At 43.0% G+C, this 26,112-nt stretch overlaps 1 protein-coding gene across 2 annotated transcripts in view; it reads left to right on the top strand.

Annotated features, from left to right (window-relative positions):
• The first annotated feature begins 726 nt into the window (after window positions 1–726).
• BBOX1 (gamma-butyrobetaine hydroxylase 1) overlaps window positions 727–26,112 on the top strand; it is a 38,261-nt gene continuing 12,875 nt past the window's right edge. Inside the window, exons 1-3 of one of the 2 annotated variants that reach the window (XM_058855802.1) lie at window positions 727–912; window positions 9,386–9,784; window positions 11,430–11,544. In XM_058855802.1, coding sequence (XP_058711785.1) covers window positions 838–912; window positions 9,386–9,784; window positions 11,430–11,544 — 589 coding nt within the window. In that variant the 5' untranslated portion in view covers window positions 727–837. Of the gene's footprint in view, window positions 913–1,020; window positions 1,037–9,385; window positions 9,785–11,429; window positions 11,545–26,112 lie in introns of those variants that run through there. The other variant, XM_058855811.1, reaches the window with a different exon arrangement.

The following is a 26,112-nucleotide window of genomic DNA, read 5'->3' as shown; positions in this document are numbered from 1 at the left end:
TTCTCCACAGCTCCCTCCCTGGTTGTCATGACACTTCTGCTCCAGCCCCTTCACTAGCTCCTTTCCCTTCCCTGGACATGCTTGAACACCTCAATGTCTTTCTTACTGTGAGGGACCCCAAACTAAACACAGGATTTGAGGTGTGGCCTCACCAGTGCAAAGTTTGGGGGGATGATCCTGCTGGTCTAATACAAATCTGCCCCATTCATTTGGAGGGTACAAAAATAAGTGGCTGGGATTCTTTTGTGCCACAGCACAGGCTCTGTTTGACCATAGTCTTATTCATAAAAGGCTGTCTCTCTTCAGCAATGTTTACTGTAGATTACATCTGGTATTTAAAACCGCAGGTGCTTTTTTTCTTTCCACACCACCACCACCACTCCCTCTCCATCCCAGGAGCCTGAAGTGATTGGGAAGGGTTTGTTAGACACAGGGGAGAAGCCACGGGAAATGAGCAGTTTTCCACCCTTCGTGCCCAAATCCAGGCCTAATGCCTTCTGAAATTCACGTGTAACTAACTGCAAAGTCAGTGTGGTGATAACAAGGATAACAAAACCTTGCTCTCCGGTGTGTTCCTGAGGTGATAAATAACGCATAAAGATACCCCTTAACTAAAGAAAGGTGACAAATTCCCATGAGAGCACTACGCGTTTATCAACCCCGGCCACCAGCCCTTCCCGGGCCCGGGCCTGGGCCGGCCCAGCTCGCCCGCCCGGGCCCCGCCCCGCCGCAGGGGCAGCCGGGCCCCGGGTGAGCGGAGCCGGGCCCGAGCCCGGGACTGCGGCTGGGGGCTGCTCGTGTATCGGCCGGTCCCACCCGTGAGGGAGCGGGTATCGCATGCTGGAAGCCTGTCTGTCTGCAGCCGCTACCTGCGCAAATTGTCCGCCTCGGCGTCTGCGCTCATTACGCTCAGTAAGGAGATGGAAGGCTGGGAGCGGGAGCGCGGGCTGGCTGAGGCCTGGCTCCCGAGCAGGGACCCTTCAGGCAGTGTCTCCACTGACCCTTCACACACAGTGCTGTGCAGCCGTGAAGGAATGTGGGTACACAGGGATTTCTGCTATTACGATGCATATTTGCGGCTTTGCTTGTAAAGTAACAGCGTCAGACAAGTGTTTTCCTGCAGACGCTGGCATGCTGGAATACAAGGTGATGTAATTTCGCCTTGCAACCAGAGACACTAGATGTGCTTTATTTAGGCAAGGATGATACTAGGGGTGATTTCAGCTAGAAAACAAACTGTCTAACACGATTTGAAACACTAGAAAGCAGGTATTCTTTATTCTCAGTGTGCTGAACACACTCAGAGAATATCTCCCTAATCAGGTATGTCATGGAACTTTACATTCCATCATGACCATACATATTCATTACAATGTATTGTCTAGCTAATACACAAGCACCACCTTTTCTAGAACTAATTTATGTGCATCTACCTCTTTCTGGGTTTCCTTTTGTGGTTCTATGGGGTTGACTAAGGGGTCTCTGGTGGTCATACCCACTGAGTGACCCCAGTGTTGCAGATGACCTCACCTTGAGCTTTCCTTGGGGCATGCGGTCTTGCTTCTTGTTAGATGGCATTGCCACAAAAGCCGTTGTGTTCCTCATTATCTACTGGTTCCAGCTATGTTTAACATCCTTTAGGTCTACTTTTACATTCTTGTATCTGTTTTGCTGGTTAGTCTTTAAGCTCTATTTAGCAACTTCAGGGGGAACTGAAAATGTCTGTTGTCCGTCAAGCTGTCAGGTTTTTGTGCCCTTTTCTTGAGACTGTGTCTCTTTCAGGCAAGTCTCAATGCTTCGTTTTCCAGGACAAAGTGTTACAACTATAACATTGAATCATAATACAGGCAGGTACACACCCCACAGTGATTACAGTGGCTGCCATAAATGCATTTTGTAGCAGTCTCCAATTTGGAAGCCATGAAGTAAACCACCAGTCCCACCAAGAAGAATTTTCCTCTTTGTGCTACTCTTCTACTGCTCTTTCTATTGTGGTGATTCTTGACTATTGGACTTCAGACTCATCATTGATGGAAGTGCAGCAGTCCTGTCCTTTAATAACACACGTTCCTCCTTGGCTAGCAAGCAGATAATCTCAGGCCATGCAGTTCTGTAGAGCCACCATTCATGTTTGTTGGAGCTCATAGGATGTGCTGTTTAATACTTAAATAGTATCATTTGCCACTTCTAATAATCTATTTAACTTGTTTATATAAACTCAGAGGACAAGGTAGTGCACATTAGGCATAGCATGAACCATAATATTTTGCTTTCTGAAATCAAAGGGGTATGTTGCAGATCATCCTGCATTCCCTGGATGGAAAATGTTCTCTTGGCCCCAATTTATTGCAGATTTTGCCAAAGTACCCTAAGGGGAGGCATTAACATTGCTTGGAAACAGGAACCAAACCATCCTTTAAGAAGCCATTTATAGGCATTGTTTCTGCATACCAACAGGTCCTGGTTCCCAGTACCAAACATCTGATTTCCTATTTTCCACTACTGCGCTGCTGGTGGAGTTAGGGCTTCTATATCTGGTTCTTTCATGTCCTCACTGCCATTACACCAAGGACAGCCAGAGAGACTGAATGTCGTGTCTTGCATGGTGCAGCTGAGAAAGAGAGGACTATGTGCCTGACAATCACCTGGCACATAGGTCACACCTAGGAAGCTTGAGCACTGTAGTACAGGTAGTGACAAATTTAGTTGTTGTGAAATGCTTTATTGAAGTAGACCAATGAAGACATGCTGGGTGGCATCTGTGTAGAACTTAACCCAGAATACTCTTACCACTCCACTCATGCAAATCAGAGAAAATCCTTGTGAAAGGAGAAGCTTCTGGTCTGGTGCTGTGTGTCTGGGACAAAGCCTAGACTGGCAGGTCTATTACATTTGTGTATCTAAGTAGAAAAACAACTAGAAATTATTTTATAGCAAATATTTTTAGTCACTCTGAAATGAGTTTTCATTTTAATAGTGACACTATAATATGAATAACTCAAGGAAAATAACAGCCTTTTGCTTGTTACAGGATTTCTCCTGGCAGATGAGTAACCCAAAAAATTGCTTTACAGTGAAGACAGAAACAGAGGTCTAATGCAAACACTACAGTGTATTTAAATAGTAAATGCTTAACTCTATCACAAGGGAGATCTTTTTGCTATAATAATCTCCATGCTTCCTCTTGAAGTGGAAGAACACCAAAGCTTGAGTGCCCAATTCTCTCCTAATTGACAGTGGTGGTAGGCAATTACAAGATGACTTCAATAAGTAGACATAAATGAAAGAGCTGAATATGTTTGGGGCAGTGCACCAAGTAGATTCACGAATTTTAAAAGCCACATATAATGTTTTTTATTAGCATTACAAAGCATCTAGTGGAATAATTTCTTGAAAGACCCCCGAGCTGTTCACCAGTCTTCACAGAAGTAATTGTGAATGCCGTTTATTTCTATCTTTAGCACACCTTTTATAGGGTTCTACAGGGTCTGCAGGCAGAGCAAGCTACTATTGGCTAACACACACAGTTTACATTTTTTCTCTTACACACAAGGATATTGTTTTACTTTACTCTCTCTTCTGCATGAAGGTTTCAAGGACTTTAGCCTTTAATATCACGACTTATGTCAAAGGCTGGTTTGTGCATACAGGCCTTTACTAATATATAAAATATAGCAACAATAATTTCCTCTCCTGAAGATATCCAATGCTTCTGTTGCAGCCTGAGAAGGAGATCCTGCTCTCTCTCTTTCTATAGGATACAGTGGCTCTTTCAGATTCTGGCTCTTAGGACTAAAAATGTTTCAAGAAGGTACTGTATGATTAACAATAGGTTTGTCAGATGACACCAAAAACTACAGCCTTGTGGAACAGCAGCATCACTGACAGCAGTCCAGCCTTTTTCTGTGTCACAGTAAAGTCCAGGGCTGGCACCGTTTGTGATTGTTCCAGAAGGGTGTCAGTAAATAAAAGCATCAGTGAATCATAGAATTAATGCCATGAAAAGTAGTCTTGCTGAAGTATAAGTAACATGGTGTAACATTCATGTTGGGGCTAGTCACTGAGGCTCTTTTTGTACTCAAGAGGAAGAGGAGTTTGGTTTGTCTCCTCCTAAAGTAGGTTTCTGTTGTGACAATGTGTCAGGGGCAGGACAGCAACAAACACACACAAAAGTCATGCACAGCAGCTGGCCAGCTGACTTTATTAAGACTTCTCCTCCTTATATAGATCAGAAGGCACGTGTGGTTAATCCTCGTTGGTCAAGCTAGTCACCTCCCAGCCCAAACAGCCCATAGCAGGCAGAATCCCCAGCGGCCTGGGCCTGCTCTCCAGCAGGCCTTTCTGGTCCAGTTACATAAGCAGGGTAATTATGTAATCAACCACATTTCAGTTATAAAGTTGGGATTATTTATACCTGTGAGGCCTCCAGGCCAGCTGTAGGCCACCACAGGTTTCTGAAAGAGTTGGCTGATCTGTGATCCAAATATGCCTGTTATTTAGGAGTGTTGGGGCTGATCTTAACTGATGTTTGGGTGTAAGTCATGATGGTACATGTCTGAAGTTAGGCGAGTTGAGCACAGCTGTAAAAGCCTCTCACATCCAAGCAGAGGTGAAAATTTCCTTTGGCTTACAGCCTTTCCCATGACAACTTAAATTACATTTATCTCACCTCAGTGGCTCCCAGAGGATTGGTTGTGTCTGTTTCTTTTAGGTTAGCCTGTTGTTCCAAAAGGCGTTTACAAAACCTGCTGTCATGGATTTAGAAAAAGATTCTGCTTGTGTTGCATTCTACTGTAGGGAGCTGCGAGGAAATCTTTTAAAACAGATGATCTAGGATGAAATTAATGCAAGTGAGACAACATTGTATCTGAAAACTATTTATTGGTAACAAAAAATAGTTTCCCTACTAAAGAGGACTAAGAAAGACAGAAAAGGCAAAAGGAAAATGGAAAAGGATGGGTAGGGAGAGAGAGAGAAGGGAGACAGTCAGGAAAAGAGGGCGTTACCAGCAGAGGGTCAGGGAGTGCTGTCGACACCCGGGCGGCAGAGGCTCTGTGTGTGTGTGCACTGCGGTCAGGGACACGGCTCTCAGAGAGGCTCCACAGGCACAGCTCCCACAGCAACCGGACACCAGGTGAGTGGGAATGGGACAGGAGGGGCAGGACCCCGGACAGAATGACAGCGGGGATGGCGGCAGCGCGCTGGAGTGATGCCCAAAAGATAGGCTGGAAATAAATACCCACAGATTGGTGTCTGTAGGACAGTTATTTGTTTATTGCAGTGCTGGTGGTGAGGGGGATATCTCCACCTAACTCACTCACCTTTGTCAAGTGCTCTGGTATATTTATACAGTAAGTATTGCTTAGTGTTACTGTGTCGCTGTAACATCGTCATTTATATGCAGGCACTAATTTACATTGTATGATCTCATGGTTATTAGACAGTTCTTTTGCACTGCACTTGTCCCTCCCCAGTTCGGGGGTCATCAGGGGTCTTTGGTGAAGGCTTCCAAGGTCTTGTTCACATCTGAACTTTTCAACTTTGTGTTCAGAGCATGCGCAGTTACGGTGTTCCTTGGTCTGTCTGGTCCTAACTGGTCTAAATTCTTTGTTTTGTGGGTAATTTGCTTTACATTTGCCAATTTTTCATTAGTGCTATACTTACCTATCTCTAAAGCTGCCCACCTGGTGAGTTTTTTTCTTTTTCTATTCAGCATTAAGCAACTAGTTAACCATATACTAGCCATTACATTGTATAGAAAGTTACTTGTATCAAGTCGTAGAAGTATAAAAGTTATGATTCAGGTTATATAGGATAAAAAGCTATGATTCAGATTGTATTTATATCAGGTTATATTGATATCTTATAACTCAAGCTATAGAGGCACCTTATAACTTTGACCTAAGTTGTATAGGATCAGGAGGCAGGCAGGGTTGGACACAGGCAGCTCAGGCAGGAATGCAGGAACGAAGCAGGCAGGGCATCTGTCAAGGACACAGGGAGGCAGGACAGGCAGGTTATATATATGGGTTATATATATATCTTTGCCCATATATGTTATATGGGCAAAGAGGTAGGGCAGGACACAGGCTACACACGAGGCTCACAGGTCAGCCAGTGTCCTGCCAAGCTCCCAGCGAGAGGAAAAGTGCATACATGGGGGCCAGCAAGGGCAGTAGAGCCAAAAGGCAGGCTGGAACTGGGGCAGAAGGGACAAAAAACAGTCTAGGGCCAGGCAAGAAGCAGACCTCAGAAGGCTGGAGCCAAAGCAAAAACACAAGACACAAAAGGCCCCCAGACTCAAAAAGCCGCAACTCAAAAAATCCCCAAAAAGCTAAGACTCAAAAAGCCAAAAAAACCCCTGTAGAGCTTCTGATGCAGTTACTTTTATGCCCCCTGTCTCCTTCCAAAGTCCACATGCTGACAGGACCAAGAGTTTGGGGGTCATGTATTAGCCAAGTGCAACATTCCACAGCAGTCCATTGGTGGAGACCTTTTGCCATCTGATTGCTCTGGAGGATGCAGTGCTGTTGGTGTTCCCCTGCTGATTGCCTGTCTCATGTGAGCCAGGAAATGGTTGCCACGCAAAGTCTCCTCAAAGATGAAGTTTTCTTCCATCTTCTCTTAGTTGCCTCCTGCAAGTAGCACATGTGCTCCCCCTCCTCCACATGCCTCTGACAATCAGTGTTGAGACAAATCAAAATGAAATTGTTTTTTCACAGCTTGACATGCATTTTGTGTGACCAAGTTACCTATTACCAGATGAACAAATACCAGTTAGGTGACATTTGTGGTGGAAAGACAGTAAACTCACCTCAGTTTCTTGCCATAAAAAATGTGGTTTTCTATTACTAGTAGTGTATTTGGAGTCTCTTAGAAGCGAGTTTAGATTTCTTAATTGGGTGAAAAAATAGGAGATGTCTAGAAGCCCTTTAAATCAGGCAAGCTTCACATAGGGCTTCAGATTTAGTGATGAATCTTCCCTTTGAGACATTCAGAAAGTAAAGGCTTAATATATTTTCCAGTCCCTTGTTTTGACATTTTGAAAAAAATATTTATAGAATGTCCATATGCAAAATCCAGGTAGTTATAACCACCATGCTAAAGTTAAAGAAGAGCCTTTGCTTAGGTTAAACACTAAGCATGTGGATAATACTAAAGTTATTTGGAAATCCACTTACATAAGACGAGAAATTTGTGTGCAGAACCAGTGTGTGGACGACTGGATAAATGAATGTATGAAATACATTATGGAGAAACTTTAAAATGAAATACATAGGTGTTTAATAGACCCCAAACCTTTGGATTTCTCCTGCTTCCCCCATTTAGTAAGCTGGAGACGCTTACTGATGGCTTTAAACTCCTAAAGTAAATTCCGATTCTCATGGTCTTAAGCAGATACCTGCAGGAGTTCCTACTATATTTAGTGTACAGAAAAAAGCATCCCTATCCCCAAAGGAACTGTGTGGTTGGTTCTGGGAAGAGTGCTTTATTCTAGAATTCCTTATACATGGAAAGATAAGTGAAATAATTTGATCCAACCATTTCTGTTGCTCAGGTGCTTAAATTCATGTGGATGTGAGTACCATGCTTTGTGCTGGACAATTCAGCATTGTCCAGGTGTCAGGCAAGGTGAACTGCTAACTTTGAACAGAGAACTATCCTGAAACGAGTACAGATGTAGCAAAAGTTTATGGTTGAAATGGTCTTTTCTTTTTTTTTTTTTAAAACCCTAAGGCATAACACAGCTTTTCAGCCATACATAATCAAACTTTGTCCAAGAAATCTCAGAAGGACACTGCAGCCAGTCTTGCAATATAAATACTTTTACAGTTCAAGGGAAAATTGCAGTATGGTGGAAATACAAATATATGTATATTGACATTGGTATATTTATGTATACATTTGTATGAAAGAAAATATTTTCGATCTGGATATAAACACAGTTTTGGATAAAAGAGGTTTAAGTCTGTATGCACAAAACTAGCTGTACTGCATTGCAAGTGAGGATTAGTATTTACTGGTCCAGTGGGACTACCATCCATAAACTATCCAAGAAAGAGAAAAACCCAGTATTCTGCTTTTCTGTACTCAATCAGATGAAATAAAAACAAATGGAGACCCAAGAGTCCTGTGTAGCCTAGTTCTAAACTGCAGCAAAGGAAAAATACTGAAAAACCGTCTGATAACTCCAGTAGGCCTTTGTGAGTCAAAATACTGAAGCCCAGGACATTTTTTTTTTTTGTGCACAAAGACAGCTGGCAAGACTTTGGTCCTGGTAGCATCAATATTTTGCCCTGTGATCTTAAGGAAAAAAAAAAAAAAAAAATGCAATGTTTGACGTTGATAAAGTCAAAAATCACAAAAGTTAAAATACACATATAAGGACTTACTGATTCAGGGAGCCTCCCCTGAATTTTTCTGAATAAGAAAAACATTAGACAGAACTTTTCTAATTCTAGGATCTGGATACACCATCTTTCTGCTGTGCACTATGCATCTGGCTTTAAATAAAAGACTATACCTATAGAGAGTGGTCTGGCTGTGAGAGGAGAGAGGAACTCTCACAGAACTCCCTTGCTGTTGCTACAGTCATGTTTAGAAAGCTTTTCCTTGCAGGGAGATGGATTCTGTGTTTTCTGTTCCATAGTATCCACAGCAGAGCTTATGATGTATGTACTTTTCTTGCTTTAGGTTTTGAACATGGTTAACAGTAACTTAGGCTTTTGGTTTGTGGAATTCATTTTGAGGTGTCTTCTTGTGAGAGACAAGTGTTATGGCTAAGGGCTTAAACATTGTTATGAAGGATTTCTTGCCCTTTATGTCCAAACTGTATAAAAAAATGGCGACCACTAAAGCCCACCCTTTCCTGAATATTCCTCCTGATTGGAACTTTGGACTGTGTTAAGCCACCTAAAGGAAAAATGAGAAAAATACCAGTGACACTATTTACCAGCTGGCACCAGTTACCTCAGATCTAGGGTGAAGTAAACAAGGATGAGGAAGAAGAAAGGATCTACAAGAAAGCACTTCCAGCATCTGTCCTGAAAATCCACTCTGGGTTCAGGGTGGGGGAGGTCAGAGCTCACAGACTCATTTGCTCTGGCCTGGTTTGCACAAGTTCTTAGTCGAACCAAGCGGAGAGGAGGTTTTAAGGTGGTTGCATAATCTCTGGTCAGAGGAGGTAGCAAGAGAAGACAGCCAAGATGATGGATCAAATTGAAATGATTTTTGAATAGATGTGTCTGAGTACACTCTCTGTAAGCAACATTTAATGAATATTCCTGAAGTCCAGCTAGTTGGAAGAGAAGGGGGAATCACTGTAACTCTGCCCTTTTGCTGTACTGACTTCTTCAGTAATAAGCTGCTCTTTGTGGTGTTTTAGGAGCTCCATGACAGAATTCCCTCTGACGATTTCAATATAGAGCCCAAAAGGTGGAGGTCGGTGGCTCACGCTCTGCTGAGGACCGGGGTCCCTGGAGGCCGGGTGTGTTGCCTGGGTGGGAGCCACTCACTGGGAGCACTCAGCCTTGCAGTGCTCCACACCACCCAGCAGCTCAGCATGGGCCTGGGGATCCTGAAGGTGGAAGCTTTGGACGAGGGCCATTTGGTGTGCGTGAAGTGGGAGGATGGAAGTGAGAGCATCTACCCCTGCGTCTGGCTGAGGGACAACTGCCAGTGTCCCCAGTGCTTCCTGCCCTCCGCCGGAGCACGCAGGCTGCTCTTCGAGGACCTGGATGTCAACATCGTGGTGAAGCAGGTTGCTCTGGCAGATCCAAGGAAGGTATTTCATGCAAACCATCATTCATCTTCTCATGAAACTTGTCTAACAATGCTTATTAGTCTAAATTCGAGACAATTCCAAGTTATATTCTAATCACAGTTTGCTTATTTGCAAGCCTTACCAGGTATTCGCAAAGCTTTTAGGAAGAATCCCAGTCTGGGGAACTCAGATCTTTCACCTTCATACAAAACTTCACTTTATAGATGTTATGCAGAGGCTGCATAAACCCAGGCTTCAGTTTTTATAATATAATAAAGCATTTTAAAATTCTACCATATGCTTCTTCGTCACTAGTTGTTGAAAATACAGACATTTCTTGCAAATTTAATTACACTTTTTCTTCTCTTTAGTCTTTAAGTAAAAGGCTTGAAAATCTGAAAAACAAATTGTAAAACAATGGTGACCTTAATCCGTAACAAAAATACCTACTTATTAGCAAATTTTCAATGTAAAATAACCTTCATCGTAGAGTGAACTCTCAAACCAAACTTGAATCCAGTAATCAGAATTGGACTAATGTCTGTATCCCTGTCTACTTATCTGCATTAACATTTCTTTCTGGAAAACAGAAGGTTATTGAGCAAGAAAGGATAGGAGCTGCCCTCTTTAGGAATTTCAGTCTTTCCTGACACATAAAAACTTAGTATATTATTTGGATTTTTTAATGTTTTATTAAAAGCAGTACATGGCTTCTTTGGCAAACTCATTTCCTTCATTGTATACTTAAAGATGTTTTAAACAAATATGCATCAATCCACCCTGGGTCAGATGGGGCAGCCTTGATGCAGGGGCAGTTTGTAGAGGCTGACTCGTGTGTTAATGTCTCAGTCACAGGGTAAGGGTCTCTGGTGAGGAATTCTGGGCTCCTAAGTTGATTGTAGACAAAATTAATGCAATGTAAATTTATTATTTGATTAGGCAAATTAAGAATTGTCTGCTTCCACTTATATTCAGAAACTGATGAAAGCACAGCACTAATGCTAAAATGATAGTGATAGTGTTTTACCATCATGTGAATGAGCAGAGTCATGTGAATTGGGAATTGATACCTACTCATCCATCTTAAAAATCCAGCTGAGGGTCTGTGCTGGACTGGGCTCTTTCAGTTCATGAAAAGCAAAGCCATATGCTTTCTTTCCATGTTTTTTTCAGGAACTGAAAAACCCAACACTTCTTAAAAATTTATTTGGTAAAGGGAAGGCTTCAAAAGTAGGGATCAGATTTATCTCCTAGCACAAAGTCCTTGTCTGTCATGTTTGGGGTTTTTTTTTCATGACCTGTCAGTGTTTTGCAAGATATTTTCATTCTTCTGAGCTGGGGTGAAGTGCTCTCCCCAGTCATATGCACCAGTTTTTACAATTCCCTTCTTTCTATTAAGTGCAGCTCCGACAGAGGAAACAGTCCACACAAACCAGTAAATTAGGTCATGGGTTGCAATGAAAATGAACATTTATAAAAAGTGTCAGAATTTGAATGGTGTTCAGGTTTTCGTTACTTGTTTGCTATCATGCTTCAGGTAAAGTTTAACTCTGATATTAGTGATCTAAGTATTACAATATCTGCAGTTTCTAAGGGGTTTTGTTGTTCTAGATGGTATTTTCCAAATTTTTTTTTTCTAAACTCACCTTTTCCTTTGTGTTGAAAGATCTCTATTACGTGGCCTGACGAACACACAAGTGAATATGAAGCTGAGTGGTTGAAAAAACGATGTTTCTCTGAAGAAGCCAGAGCTGTAATGCGAGCAGATTTATTTTTACCAGGTAGGAATAAAATCCATGTCTGCCATGCTCATGTCAAATGCGAGGGGTTTGACACTGGCAGTCCTGGTTGGAGATGCCTGTGTGAGGACCAGGTCTACCCAGCTGAAGCAGTGGCAACAACCCTTGGTGCCCAGGGCCAGGCTGTTACATGCATGACAGGGACTCGAGGTTATCTTTTCCCTCTTCTACCTTCTATACCTGAGAGAAGTACAATTAATTTGGCTGCATTTACTTTCCTAAAAACTGTGAAAGTCTCACAGTGAGCCATGGTCTGTGGCTCAGCAGTGGTCTGTGACTATGCAACTGTGTAAGTACTGTTTAAACCATTTAAATTTTTCTAAAAAGCAAGGTTATTTGGAATTGCAAGGGAGTTACAACTGAAATATTTCTTCCCCTTTTCATGGTTTTCTTGTTAAAAAGTAACTGTGTAGCATAGCAGTTTGTAGTGCAGAAGTTCAGGTTGTGTTTGCTTTGCTTTCCATGCATGTTTTACTGGTAGACTGTCTTTTGATCACAAAGTACAAAAGTACAACTGCCTTTGTAACATTTACCCTGCACAAATCACTTACCCTTTTAAGTGAATAATTATAAACCCACTAGGTTTGGCCTGAAGCATATCATCATTACTTTGGCAGCCTTTCAGACTGAGCATGAAAGTGTGAAAGCTTGCAAGATGCCTGTGATTGCTTTTGACAGTGTTCCTGTGAGATCTGCTGTTGCAGAAAGCTGTGCATCTGTATTCGGTGTTGAGAAAGTATCTGTTAAAATAGCACATTACTGCTTTAAAACTTAAATTCCATTAATTTCAGTGGATGCTATAACAGACTCTTCATAGCTCCAAATAAAACTATTTTCCCCTGGTAATACAAAAGTTTATATCTACTTTAATTTTGGCAAAAGTAAACAGTTGTGTTTACTATTACAAAGGGTTTGGCATGCTTCCAGAGTAAATATGGCGAAGATACAAACCTCATTCAGGAAAACTAGACTTGATTTTTTATTTGTGAAAATGAATATGCTGTGAAAGCTAGCAGGATGTTTTGTAGCCTTCAAAGGGATCAACATAAATTGAACATTGCTTAAATTAATACCCAGACAAAATAATCTAGATGTCAGGTTGTGTTCATTGGCAAAGATATTAATTACTGAGAGTTCAATATTTCAGATGTTACGCTATTTTTTTCACCTATTGTGAAGACTTAACTGGCTGTGATTTGCCTTCACGTACATGCATTTGCACACTGCTTACTCTTGGAATCTAAATACAGTGCATATTTTGGAAGCCAGTTCTCTGCTCTGCCACTGATCTTCTCCATCGAGGAGCCATCCAGGTAAAAATATACATCAAATATCTGTTTCATTCTATGAGCAATGCTTTTTCAAATCCTGTCCAAAGGGACCTGGAACAAAGCATGGCTGCAGAAGAAGATGCAGCAGCTCCAGGAGAAAGGGAATTGGTCCCGATCTCATCCCCTTGATCCAGCCCAAGCTGCAGCCAGGCTCAGCTGGCTCAGCTGAACTCATAGCTAATAAAATAGTTATAAAACTCGTAACTAATAAAATAGTTATAATGATAATAATATTAATAGTAATATCAAGTTAATATACACATCCACACATCATCTAGAATCATGGAATGGTTTGGCTTAGGAAGGGCTTTAAAGACCATCTAGTTCTGTACCTGATAACCTTCTGCTCTCTTGCTCTCTCTCTGAGACCTTTTTCCTATTTCTTTCTACCTCTACACCTCACATTTCTTTGCACATGATACAAGGAGATGCAAGAGATCCAGAGTCTGTTGCAGGAGACTGTCAAACTTGGTCCCTGCCATGGGAGGTACTTGGGCATTCCCACCTGGCCCAAATGTGTATTAGTCCACTGAACTGCAGGTTTTTGGGGCACCCTCAGCACCAAGAAGACCTGATGGATAGCATCAAGGGGACTCTACTGGCATCCACAGAGCAGTGACGTTTTCTACTTAATCTGTCTCTGTTACTCTTTTTTTCTTTCTCTCTCTCTTTCTCTCTCATATAGTGTTCATTAAAACCCATCCTACTGGCTTGGGAGTGTGATGTGGTTTGTGTGTTAATTTGGGCAGAGGCATTTTGGATCACTTTAATAAGCAGATGATAAGAAGGAGCTAGAAGGCCACAAGCCCAGGGGCTGCTCCATGACGCTTGTGGCGGCTTTGGCCGTTGAAGGGCTGTGGGTGTGGCCCTTGGCAACACAGGCGTGATGTGTCAGGGCCCTTGGCGATGTGGAACGTTGGGGTGCCCAGAGAGCCTTGTGACACGGCGGAGCCACGCCCTGCAGGGGTGTACAGGGGCTGTAGAACCTTGCAGTGGCCAGTCCCGTGAGAGCCACTGTGTCGCAAGGCAGCAGCTCCTGGGATCTGGCGCTAGAGAACGTGCGAGACACAGCGAGAGAAGGTGAAGCCCAACTCCGAGGTACCCAGCCCCTTGCCCAGCTGGCTGAAAAGCAGGCCCTGAGTGGGCACTGGTTGGGGGCAGGGGGTAGCTCAGTCCTGCCGCTCTTGGAGACTGAGAAGGAGGAGGGGCCCGCCCTTGGTCACCATGGACAAAGAGAGGCAAGACGAGGCGGAGCAAGAGCTTTCCCAATGCGCAGCTCTTAGTGGCCAAGAGCTCTGCCTGTGGGAAGCTGAGGGATACCAGCAAGTGTCACCTTTGGAAGGAGACGTGCAAGGCCATCCACACATGTTCCAAAGAGAAGAAGATGAGACAGAGGCAGAGGTGTCCCAAGAGCGAGACAAGGATGGCCACACCGGTACTCAGCTGGAGCCCAGCTCTGCCAGCAGTGTGGGAAGCCAGGAGACGGGAGAGGCAGCACATGACCTGCGCAGCCCTTCTCCTGCCCCGAGGAGTCCCTTGAACACTGAGACAACAGCTGCTGCTGCCCGGGCTGCTACTGCTGGGGAGGAGGAGCCCACCAAGCCTCTGCCTCCTGCAGTGGAAAAGGCAGCAGCGTCTCCTGGCCTAGGCGAGAACATTCCACCAGCACAGACAGACAGGTCAGTCCATGCCACATACAGCCCCATAGGAAGCAACCAAGCTCAGCTAGACTTAGCAGAGCACATGAGCTCTGAGATCATGAGCCTGGTTTTCCTGGAGATGCAGGGATATGGTCAGCAGACACAGGAAGAGAGGGACCTGGAGCAAAGCATGGCTGCAGAAGAAGATGCAGCAGCTCCAGGAGAAAGGGAATTGGTCCCGATCTCGTCCCCTTCTTCCAGCTCAAGCTGCAGCCAGGCTCAGCTGGACTCAGCCCAGCACATCAGCTCTGAGACCATGAGCCTGGTTTGCTTGGAGATGCAGGAATGTGACCATCCAACACAGGAAGAGAGGGACCTGGAGCAAAGCATGGCTGCAGAAGAAGATGCAGCAGCTCCAGGAGAAAGGGAATTGGTCCCGATCTCGTCCCCTTCTTCCAGCCCAAGCAGCAGCCAGGCTCAGCTGGACTCAGCCCAGCACATCAGCTCTGAGACCATGAGCCTGGTTTGCCTGGAGATGCAGGAACTTGGCCAGGAGACACAGGAAGAGAGGGACCTGGAGCAAAGCATGGCTGCAGAAGAAGATGCAGCAGCTCCAGGAGAAAGGGAATTGGTCCCGATCTCGTCCCCTTCTTCCAGCCCAAGCAGCAGCCAGGCTCAACTGGACTCAGCCCAGCACATCAGCTCTGAGACCATGAGCCTGGTTTGCCTGGAGATGCAGGAATGTGACCATCCAACACAGGAAGAGAGGGACCTGGAGCAAAGCATGGCTGCAGAAGAAGATGCTGCAGCTCCAGGAGAAAGGGAATTGGTCCCGATCTCATCCCCTTCTTCCAGCCCAAGCAGCAGCCAGGCTCAGCTGGACTCAGCCCAGCACATCAGCTCTGAGACCATGAGCCTGGTTTGCCTGGAGATGCAGGAACTTGTCCAGGAGACACAGGAAGAGAGGGACCTGGAGCAAAGCATGGCTGCAGAAGAAGATGCAGCAGCTCCAGTAGAAAGGGAATTTGTCCCAGTCTCTGCTTCACACAGTCCAAGCCGCTCCCCCAGCCCCTTATCCAGCCCAATGCAATCCCTTGCCCTCAGCAAGCAGCTGGAGGAGGAGGAGGCAGAGAGGGGGTGGGTCTGGACTGAGCAAAAGGGTGAGGAGGCAGTATTGGCTGCTGAGCTTAAGCTTTCCCAGTGTAACCATGAGAAAGTGACAGAGCTGCTCCAAGGAGACTCCGGTAGCTACGAGGACATGTCCCAGGGGGAAGCCTGTAGTGAGCAAGACCTGTCCCAAGTGGAAGCCAGTAGAAATCATGAGCTCTCTGACTGGGATGATTTCAATGAGCAAGAGCTGTCCATAGGAGAAGCCCAGAACATCAGTGAAGTTTCTGACTGGGAAGAATACCTGGAGCAATGGCTTTCCCTCCGAGGAGTTGTTAGGTCCCCAGCACACTCTGAGTCGGAAGAATACAGAGAGCAGGAGCTGTCACAGGATGGATTTGGTAGTTACCTGGAAGAGTCGGACTGGGAGGAGTCCCTTGAAGAAGAGTTTTCCAAAGAGGAAGACTTCAGCAGCCAGAAGATGCCCAAAGAGTACGGTAATCGACCCTCCACACAGTCAGGCTGGGAAGATTACCGTGTAAAAGATCTCAAGCAGGACAACGGGCAAATTATGATCGTGCATAGCGTTGAGGTCAAGTCCCTGCTGCCCCAGGACGACGAGTGGGATGGAGTGAGCCTCCTGGAGCTCCTTGAAGAATCCAGCGAGCGACCACAGGGAGGCTTTTCAGGAGAAGAGCTGCCAGTGCCCACGCCTCGGGAGGCCTGGGGTGAGAGCCAGCCGGGTCCCCGCAAGAAACGCCCCTCACGCATGAGGCGGGCACTGCGGGCGCTGCGCAGACTGTGCTGCTGGCCCTGCCTGGCACCACAGCTGGAGGATTAGTGCCCGCTGCGGGTACCAGCACAGGCCCCGCAGATGGCAGCTGGCCTGCAGCCCACCCACCATCCTGAGGCTTTAAGACTTCAATAACAATCAAATGAAGACAAAGAAATGGCAGTAGTAAAGAAGAAATAAGAATAAAAATTAGAAGAAGAAGAAGAAGACAATAAAGAAGAAGAAGAAATAGTAGTAGCAGTAAGAAAAACTGAGAAAAATAAGATTAAGAAGAGTTAGATGAGTAAGATGAATAAGAAGCGGAAGAAATTGTTTTAGTAGTACATAATAAGTCTAGGAATAAGAAGAATAAGAAGGATAAGAAAGATAAGATAAATAAGAAGAGTAAGAAGAGTAAGTAGAAGACATTGTAGTACTAGGAAATAATAAGAATAATAAGTCAAGGAATATAAGGATAAGAAAGATATGAAGAAAAAAGAGAATAAGAAGAATAAGACAAATTAGAAGAGTAAGTAGAGTAAGAAGAATAAGAAGAGTAGGAAGAATAAGAAGAATAAGACAAATTAGAAGAGTAAGTAGAGTAAGAAGAATAAGAAGAGTAGGAAGAATAAGAAGAATAAGACAAATTAGAAGAGTAAGTAGAGTAAGAAGAATAAGAAGAGTAAGAAGAATAAGAAGAATTAGAAGAGTAAGAAGTATAAGAAGAAGAAACTGTAGTAGTAATAGTAAATAGTAATAAGAAGTCTAGGAATAATAATAAGAAGATTAAATAGTAGGATAGTGAATAAATAAAATAATTATAATGATAATAATATTGCTAGTAATATCAAGTTCATATACACATCCACACATCATCTAGAATCATGGAATGGTTTGGCTTGGGAAGGACTTTAAAGGTCATCTAGTTCTTTTCCTGATAACCTGCTGCTGTCTTGCTCTCTCTATTTCTCTACCTGACGTTTCTCTGCAGCTGTCCTGTGGGAATCTAATCAGCTGGGACAGGTCATACCTTGAACTGGGTTGCTGACATGGAGGGAGTAAAGGTGTGGCCTTGGAAGGCGGGGTGCTGGGGAGATGCTAATGGAGTCATCCCAAAATAGGCAGGAGCTTAGACTTTTAAGGTGAAAACCCCTATCGTGTGGTCACAGTCAGACACGTGCCCCCAGGGAACCCCGTCTATTGTTAAGTTCACCACATCCCCTGGTCTTTGGATGCAGCCCCTCAGACCAGACAGTCCCTGTGGGAATTCAAATATATCTTTGGGCACTCCATGGTAGCCATGCCGATTTATTCCCCCATGCTCGAGCAGGCGATAGCACACGAGAGGTGTCAGAAGCACACTGCCACACTGTCCCAAAGGGCAGAGGGCATCACTATCAGGTATCACAAGAAGCAGCAAGGGCTTTGACCACTCACTCAGGGAAAAAGTGTTTCTGATCTTTAATCAGAACTTCCCCTGGTGGAAACTAACATGAGCCAGTTTTGCCTGGAGACGCAGGAATGTGGCCAGCAGACACAGGAAGAGAGGGACCTGGAGCAAGGCATGGCCGCAGAAGAAGATGCAGCAGCTCCAGGAGAAAGGGAATTGGTCCTGATCTCGTCCCCTTCTTCAAGCCCAAGCAGCAGCCAGGCTCAGCTGGACTGAGCCCAGCACAGAATGTATCCAGCTCCACGAAAGTTTGAATCAGAATGTTAACAGCATCGATGCTGCTTTCAGTTTCTCTGCTATGTCCTGAGAGATGATAATTTTAGGAGGATGAAGTTAAAAGTGGTTTTTTACTTTAAAAGTTTGGTCATTTGAATTTTTCCTGCAGTAATATCTGATGAGAGCTTAATGACATGAGTTAGGCTGACACATGCAGAACTCACAATACAGCAAAAATACACTTGGCTTTCAACAAACATTAAAATAGGTACTGTAGAGAAAATAATTTTTGATGAAGTAATTTACTTAAGTGGTGTCTAGAGTTTCTTACATTACTCCAGAAAGTTTTGATCAGCATTGTCCCAACTTGTGCAGTAAATGCTGGATAATTCCAAGTGTTGATGGATGCATGCCATCTGCAAGTACTGAGCAAAGGGCATCATCTCCTTTTATGCAAACTCTAAAGTAGTTCGGACTAACCTGGTATGATCAAGAAATGGGATTTTTGTTTTCTCTTTGCCCTCTAATGATTGTTCTGAAATTATTGAAAGAGGCATTAAGTCTTTCAAAAGTCTTTCATTCTTCTCATTTTGCAAATCACACAGATCTGGGGTTTTAGTAGTCATAACATAAATTATCAATAAAGACACAAAGTAATTCTACAAGACTTGTTTTTATCCTGTATGAGTTGTTCAGTTACATTTGCAGAGGGACCCTGGACAGGTTGGATAGATGGGCTGAATTCAACAATATGAGGCTGAACAAAACCAATTGCTGGCTCCTGCATTTTGGCCTCAACAAACCCCTGCAGTGCCACAGGTTGAGGACAGGGTGGCTGGACAGTGCCCAGGCAGAAAGGGACCTGGGGATAGTGGTGACAGCTGGCTGAATGTGAGCCAGCAGTGCCCAGGTGGCCAAGAAGGCCAACAGCATCCTGGCCTGTGTCAGGAATGGTGTGGCCAGCAGGAGCAGGGAGCTCATTCTTCCCCTGTACTCAGCACTGGTGAGGCCACACCTGGAGTGCTGTGTCCAGATCTGGGTCCTCAGTTTAGGAAGGATGTTGAGACACTGGAGAGCATCCTGAGAAGGGCAACAAGAGTGGTGAAGGATCTGGAACACAAGTCCTATGAAGAGCAGCTCAGGTGTTTAGCTGAAGAAAAGGAGGCTCAGGGGTGACCTTATCACTCTCTACAACTCCCTGAAAGGATATTGTAGGCAGACAAGTGTCAGTCTTTTTTTCTCCCAGACAACCAGCAATTGAATAAGAGGACACAGACTAAAGATGTGCCAGGAAGGTTCAGGAAGAATTTTCTTCACAGAAGGGTGATTGGGCATTGGATGGGGCTGCCCAGAGAGGTGGTGGAGTCACTGTGCCTGGAGGTGTTTAAGAAAGGCTGGATGTGGCCCTCAGTGCCATGGTCCAGTTGACAATGTGGTGTTCAGTCATACATTGGACTTGATGATCACAAAGGTCTTTCCCAACCTAGCTGATTTTGCGATTTGCAAACATGAAGATTTTTAATTTGGCAACTGCAGCTGTGCTGTGCAAGTGAGACCTAAGGCTGTCCAGTACTAATGACTCATTCCTGTCTTTCTTACCCCTTCAACTTTCAGAGCATATGTTCTCATATTTCTACTATAGCACAATGGAAACTGTATTTACTGCCTCTGCAGTGGGAAAAAATTGTTCTATGATGACACGATAAAACAATGAAGAGCTTGAGTGGGATCAGTTACCACCAGGAAATACTGGCAAAGAGTGCAGTCCCTGTGCAGTTCAGTACAGCTCCTTGATAGATTTTCAGGCTGAAGAGATTTTGTGAATAAAAATGGGTAGAAAGTTCCTGTTGTTTCTTCCAGTGAAGAATAACATGCTATGGGGAGGCACACAGTTTTCTAAGACTTTCAGACAGTCTTTTTAAAAAATACTCTCAAATGGAAGGACATAACTGTCTTCATACCACAAGATCTGTTTTCCATTCTCTGACCTGTGCTTTCCTGTCCCTTTTCCAAATAATTATGGAGCTGGTAATCTGTCAAATTGTAAATATTGGACAACATATAGAATTTTCATCAGGAACCACAGTATAAATGCTGCTTTTTTTTTAGTGCAGACCTATGGCTTGTCTTTCACCTATTGTGTTGGGCTGTGATGCTCTCCGGGACTAGTCAGGAGAATTCCTTCGCTGTTTTTCATACAAATATGTATTGTTTAAAAGCAGTTCATGTGTATGCCAGACATAAGTGTTAGAAATTAGACCTCAAAAACTATTGCAGCTACTAGAAGAATCAAAATTGGCACTAGTATATTTAAATTAAGCTCTAAGAGCTCTCTGAAGAAAGTCATAATTACTAATATGTAAAGCATAAAGATTAAAAAGTCTGCAGGAAATTCTATGCTAACATTAATCACTTTCTTTGGAATATTTAATATTAAATTGAGTGGTCACATTCATATTACCTCTTGGAGCTACATGCATAATTTCATCCTCCAGTGTATTTACCACGGTGTCATTACAGAGTACATTGGCAAATGCCAAGAGGGAAAGGATGCTCCTGCAATAGCTCAAAGCTCTTGCCTGCATCAACATGGCACTGAAGGGCTGGAAACTTGGAGCCTTTCTTCTTTGAAATGTAGGGTAGGATTTCTAAGTGTACCAGCTTGCACCTTTAAAAAGAGAGACAAACCTATACCATTAAGGATGCTGGCTACACTTGTCACTGGAAGGGAATTTATATACGAAAAGGGAAACTGAGGAAAAGAGTTTATGGCCTTGCAAGGCAGGACTGAACCATATTTGCTCTCTAGCTTTCTTTGTTTTGTTGGTATTTGGGGATTATTCTTGTTTATTTGTTTGTTGGTGATTTTAAAATGCAAACTGGTGAAACATTACAAAAAAAAAAAAAGCTCTTCAGTTTTAGTAGCTGTTCTGGGAGTATCAGTGTAGAGTTCTGTTTCCTTGACACTTTGCAATTTCCACATTGTAGCAGTACCGTAAAGGTTAAATATCTCTTCAGTCAGTGGGCAATGTTACAGTATTATTCCCAAATATATTTCAGAGTCTATCAAAGGCTAAATTCCCAGAAAAAATATTCCTCTTCAAGTTAAATGATATGAGAAACATTTTGAATTTAGCTTTTGTCTCCCTTTGTCTCCATAGCTTTTTGGATGTGAGGCCAGATGACAATTGCCAGTGCTTAAGGTCTGGTTGGGTGGAGGATGAAATGGGTGCTTGTTCCACAGGCCAGCTGTAAGGGTTGACAGGTTTGTTTTACCAAAATCCAACACAGTCCTAGACTGGCATGCTGAGCATGTGCTGTTTTGCACTGCTGTGACAAAGCCCATGCTTGTAACAAAAACCAAAACCACCTGAAAACCTGAAAAACATCACAGGCCATGTCCTGCTGCTGAAGGGTCATCCCATATCAGGTGAAACTTCTAGCAAGAACAATAGGCATTGGGAATTTGAACAAGGGGACGCTACAGTCCATGTACCCCTGGAAGCCTGAAACTCCTGGAGCTGCAGTTCAATTCCAAGTGCATGTATTTATTTTCCAAAGTGAAGAAAAATCTGTTGGTATATTCCTTGAAATTCTATGTCTTGTTTCAGGAATATTAGGAAAATATTCATTAGAAAGTCACTAAGAAAAGTAGGACAGAAAAGATGAAACATAAAATGTTCCATTAGTTTTCACATGGTAATTTACCTGCCCTGTCTTTCAAGGGATATTCTTGGCAGTTCACACAACACACTTAAAGCTATTTTAATTTCTTAACTTCTAATAAAGAAAAGGGAAAAGATTAATATTTTATTTTTTCACCATCTTTCAAGTGTGTAGAAATATGTATATTAAGTTAAACACAGTGGAGCAGTGAGTAACTGACCATGAAGTGGTCTCAAAAAGGAATTTAATGAGGTGAGATTATATCTCTCCTCAAGGTTTGCACTTTCTTTTATTTTGTGAGCATGTTAAAAAATTCAACAGCTTGTCAATCGTACTGCTGCTTCTTTGAAACACAGGTAGACTATAAAAGATGGTCTTTGTGGATAGCTTATATCTGGGCATGTGTGTTTTGATTCTTGGGCCATCTCTAGCTAGCCTTAGCCAGATGAAAGAGGAACAATTGTGGTTGAAAAATATTTTAACTCTGTAGTGACTGAGTTCAAAGTTTGTTTTTTTTTTACGAGCACATTATATTTTGTGCTTCCTACCTATATTTAGAAAGAGGTAAAAAAGAAGCCCCAAACCTGGCCTTCACATGTGTTTGAAGTATAGTATGTCCCTCAGTTACCAGGTAAAATTACCCAGAGTTCTCAATTCTGAAAGCTCCTTGGAATTTGTTATAGTTGGTATTGGTCCTGTCCATCAAAGAGATGCTGGAATAAATAGAGATACAGGTGATGCCACCTGCATAATTTCACAAATGTTTATGGGGTCTCATTTTTAGTATGTGATCTCTGTGACTGATGATTGGGTAAGTTATCTGAATAGTAGCTAAAATGCCAAGTAAGGTAGTTGTGATTTAAACAAAGCAATTATTCTAGATTAAATCTTTTCATGCTTTATAGTACACTCTTCTGAGAATAACAGCTTCAGACTAAATATATAAAAGCAAGGAAAAAGAAATATGTCTTTACTGTCAGAATAAAAGCTCCGATTCAATATTTAAGAGAATGTTTGACTTCAACCAGTAATGTTTCAAGTTTTGCAAAAAAAACTAGAACAATGCCAACTTTATGGAAAACCAAAAAAGTAAGAAATATCATCTTTTTCCTTTCTACCCATTACTGTGCACTATTTTTGGTTTGAACATTTGTGTGTTTATGTTTGTTTGTGCATACAAGTGAGTAAACTGAAAAACTTAGATGCTATTACAAGTGGGAATAAGGAAGAACAAGAAGGCAGCGTTACATTTGGTGAGTATCTGAAATAGGTCTTTTATACAGGAGAAAATAATTACCCCACATCTATTTCTGTGTGTCACAGTACCTTCAGCAGGCCCATTTATCTGTCTAAATGGTCTTTGGTACCTGCTATCAGCACAGCTTTTCAGATCCAACGAGCAGATCACACCTCATTTCCTCATTCTGAAAGTTGACATGCTCCATTATTTCACAGCCCACAAAAAGTCTGAAACATGTAAGACCCAAAGTTGCTATGAAAGAGCCTGGAGAGTCGTAATCACCAGGATATTTTGCTTCTGTGCTTAGCTGAGCTGCAACAGTTGACAGCTTTGAGATGGCTGCTGCTCTCTGGCACCACAGCTAGCCCAGCTGGCATCAGAGGAGGGGACAGAGTGCTCTTGGGGTGCGGGGTTCTAAAGGCTTACATACTCTCTGTTCAATAATAAAATCATTTTTTATTGTGAATTACTATTGAAAAAACAGAGTGAGTGTTTTGGGTAGTGGCAAGTGGTGTTAATGGGGAAAGCAGGTCTGAAGTCCATGAGGCAGCTGGCATGGGGGCACAGCAGGGAGAGCCTGGGCAGGGAGAGCTTGGTGGCTTGTGGCTCTCTGGTCTGTGCCATCCCTCCTCTCAGCACCTTTTGTTCCAGACAACCTTCATGAAATAGAAATGACCCACTGCTTCCCTGGAGGAAGTTGCCCAGAGAATGTTACCTCTCTCTCTCTCTGCCTCCTCTGGGCTCAATTGTGTGTGGATACAACTTTTCTCTAGTCTCCCAGCCTTCTTTGGGCTGAATTCTCTGTAGATACAACTTTTCTCTAGTTTCCCAGCCTTCTCTGGGCTGAATTCTCTGTAGATACAGCTTTTCTCTAGTTTCCCAGCCTTCTCTGGGCTGAATTCTTCTGGGATCCTCCCTCGTGGGGAGTTCCACTTATCTCAGTCCTTATTATTCGAAGAAAACTCTCGAGCTCGTTAGAATCTTGTTTCTCGTGTTTCTTGAAGGATCCTTACAAAACTTAACAGGTCTCTCTAGGCTGGTTACAAGGTTAATCTTTGCAATTTGGTACATTTCTTTCTTCTGATGGTACAAACAAGGCCTTGTGGCACACTTCGTGTCTGATACACAAAATGGCCCCGAACTACGCAGTTCTTTTATCTTTATACTTATTTTTATCCAATTAACAATAGACACGTATATTATTTTTCTTAATGACCCAATGACCCATCACCTCTGTGATGCACTGCGGCATTTTCTATCCAATCACTAACTATTACCCAAAAACCTCTAGGAGAAGAACATGAAGAAGAAAGAAGAAAGGACAAGGGACAACACCCTAAATCCTCCATATTGTCTCCCGTTCTCTAAACTATTTTTTTTTCACCCAGTGATTTAAGAAACTTTCTAATCTACACACCTACACTTTTAGCTTTTTTCATCTAACTTTATCATTTGTTTTCATGTATCACCATGAAAACATGATCATGAATTTCATATTATATGAAATTCAGTGTTTTCTTGGATCCCAGAACTAAATATTAAAAACAAGGGCACACAGTCTGTATTTCAGACTCCAACAGAGAAGGTGTGGATGCCCAGTCCATAGGAGTGTTCAAGGGCAGGCTGAATGGGGCTTGGAGCAGCCTGGTCTACTGGAAAGATGTCCCTGCCCATGGCAGGTGAATTGGAACCAGCTGATCTTCAAGGTTCCTTCCAACCTAAACCATTCTGTGATTCTATATTCTGTGATAAGCACTGATATAAATGCAAGGGAGAAAGTAATTACCAGTGGTGCTTCCTAGCAAGGCAGCTCAATAAAAGTTATATCTTGACATCAGATTATTTTGCACTGGAAACTTGTTATAGTTTCAGGTTACATATACTAAAAGGGCTTACAAGTGCAATTTGTTAAAATAAAATCACTACCAACTCCCCGTAGCAGTTTTCTTTCAGCTGCATGGGCAGACATTTTACTTGCCTTTAAAACCTGTACTATTTTAAAATTCTCATGACTGAACAAATAAAGAAAATACCAAGATGGATTCAGTGGTCCAGGTACACCATGCAGTATTTTTGGACATTCTCTGGAATTCTGTCAACTGCAGAAGAAAATCACTATTCTTTGTAACAAATGTGACCCACAACTGTAGCTTCCAGTATCCTCTGCCAGTAGTACAAAGAAATTAAATGGAAGTTAACTGCACTGTCAGACTCCAGAAAGCATCCTGGTGAGAAGCTGTGATTTGGGCTCTGTGATTAATATCCTGCCTTTTTCCTTTCTACATTATTATTCCCTTGAGTTCTTGGCTGAATACGCTAGAGCCATTAAAACTTAGGTGATACTGGTTTCAGTGCTGTTCAGCAAAATTGGTCCTGGCAACATTAATTTGAGGGGAAAAAAAATGAGGGTGTAGTGGGGAGGGGTGGAATGACCTTTTATTGTTTTAACTAAGTGACTTTGGCCTATGATACTGAGCTCAAAACTAAGAGTCATGGGTTTTAGTTATGTGGTTTTGCCTGTACTAATGAATGGCTACAGCACTGCCTTTTAGTGAAGGATATCAATTTGATTTTGGCATATGTTTCTGAAAATCTTAAAATAGATGTAATAAAAAATTTTAGACAGATGGTTAGCAAAGTGGTGCTTCCTACTAACTTCTCCACAGAGACAAATTACTTTACCAGAGTTCTTTTCCTAAATCTCCTGTATGCTACTGGTAAGATATGAACATTTTATTTTCCACTGGTCTAGAGGTTTGATTCCTTTTAGTCTTTGCTGATACTTGTCACAGTGGGATTCCAAGACCTCTCTTTCCTGGTTTGGCTGGGTCAGGCGTGGCAGAATAAATCGGGATGGGTACGATGGAGTCCCCAAAGATAGTTTTAATGTTCACAGAGACTGTATGGTCTAAGGGGCTGCTTCCAAAGACTCAGGGGTGTGGTGAACTTCACAATGTAAAGGGGTATCTGAGGTCCAATCACAAACGCATACCAGGGACATGACCTGTTATGGAATGACTCCATTAGCATCCCCCCAGCACCCTGCCTCCCAAGGCTTCAGGTTTATTTCCTCCTTGTTAGGAAGCCAGTCCAAGGTTTTGTCTACCCCAGCTAATTCGGTTCCCACA

This window comes from Poecile atricapillus, chromosome 1 (genome assembly GCF_030490865.1).
Source record: "Poecile atricapillus isolate bPoeAtr1 chromosome 1, bPoeAtr1.hap1, whole genome shotgun sequence".
NCBI lineage: Eukaryota > Metazoa > Chordata > Aves > Passeriformes > Paridae > Poecile > Poecile atricapillus.
The sequence above is the reverse complement of the archived record's forward strand: the minus strand, read 5'-3'. Positions and strand labels throughout refer to the sequence as shown.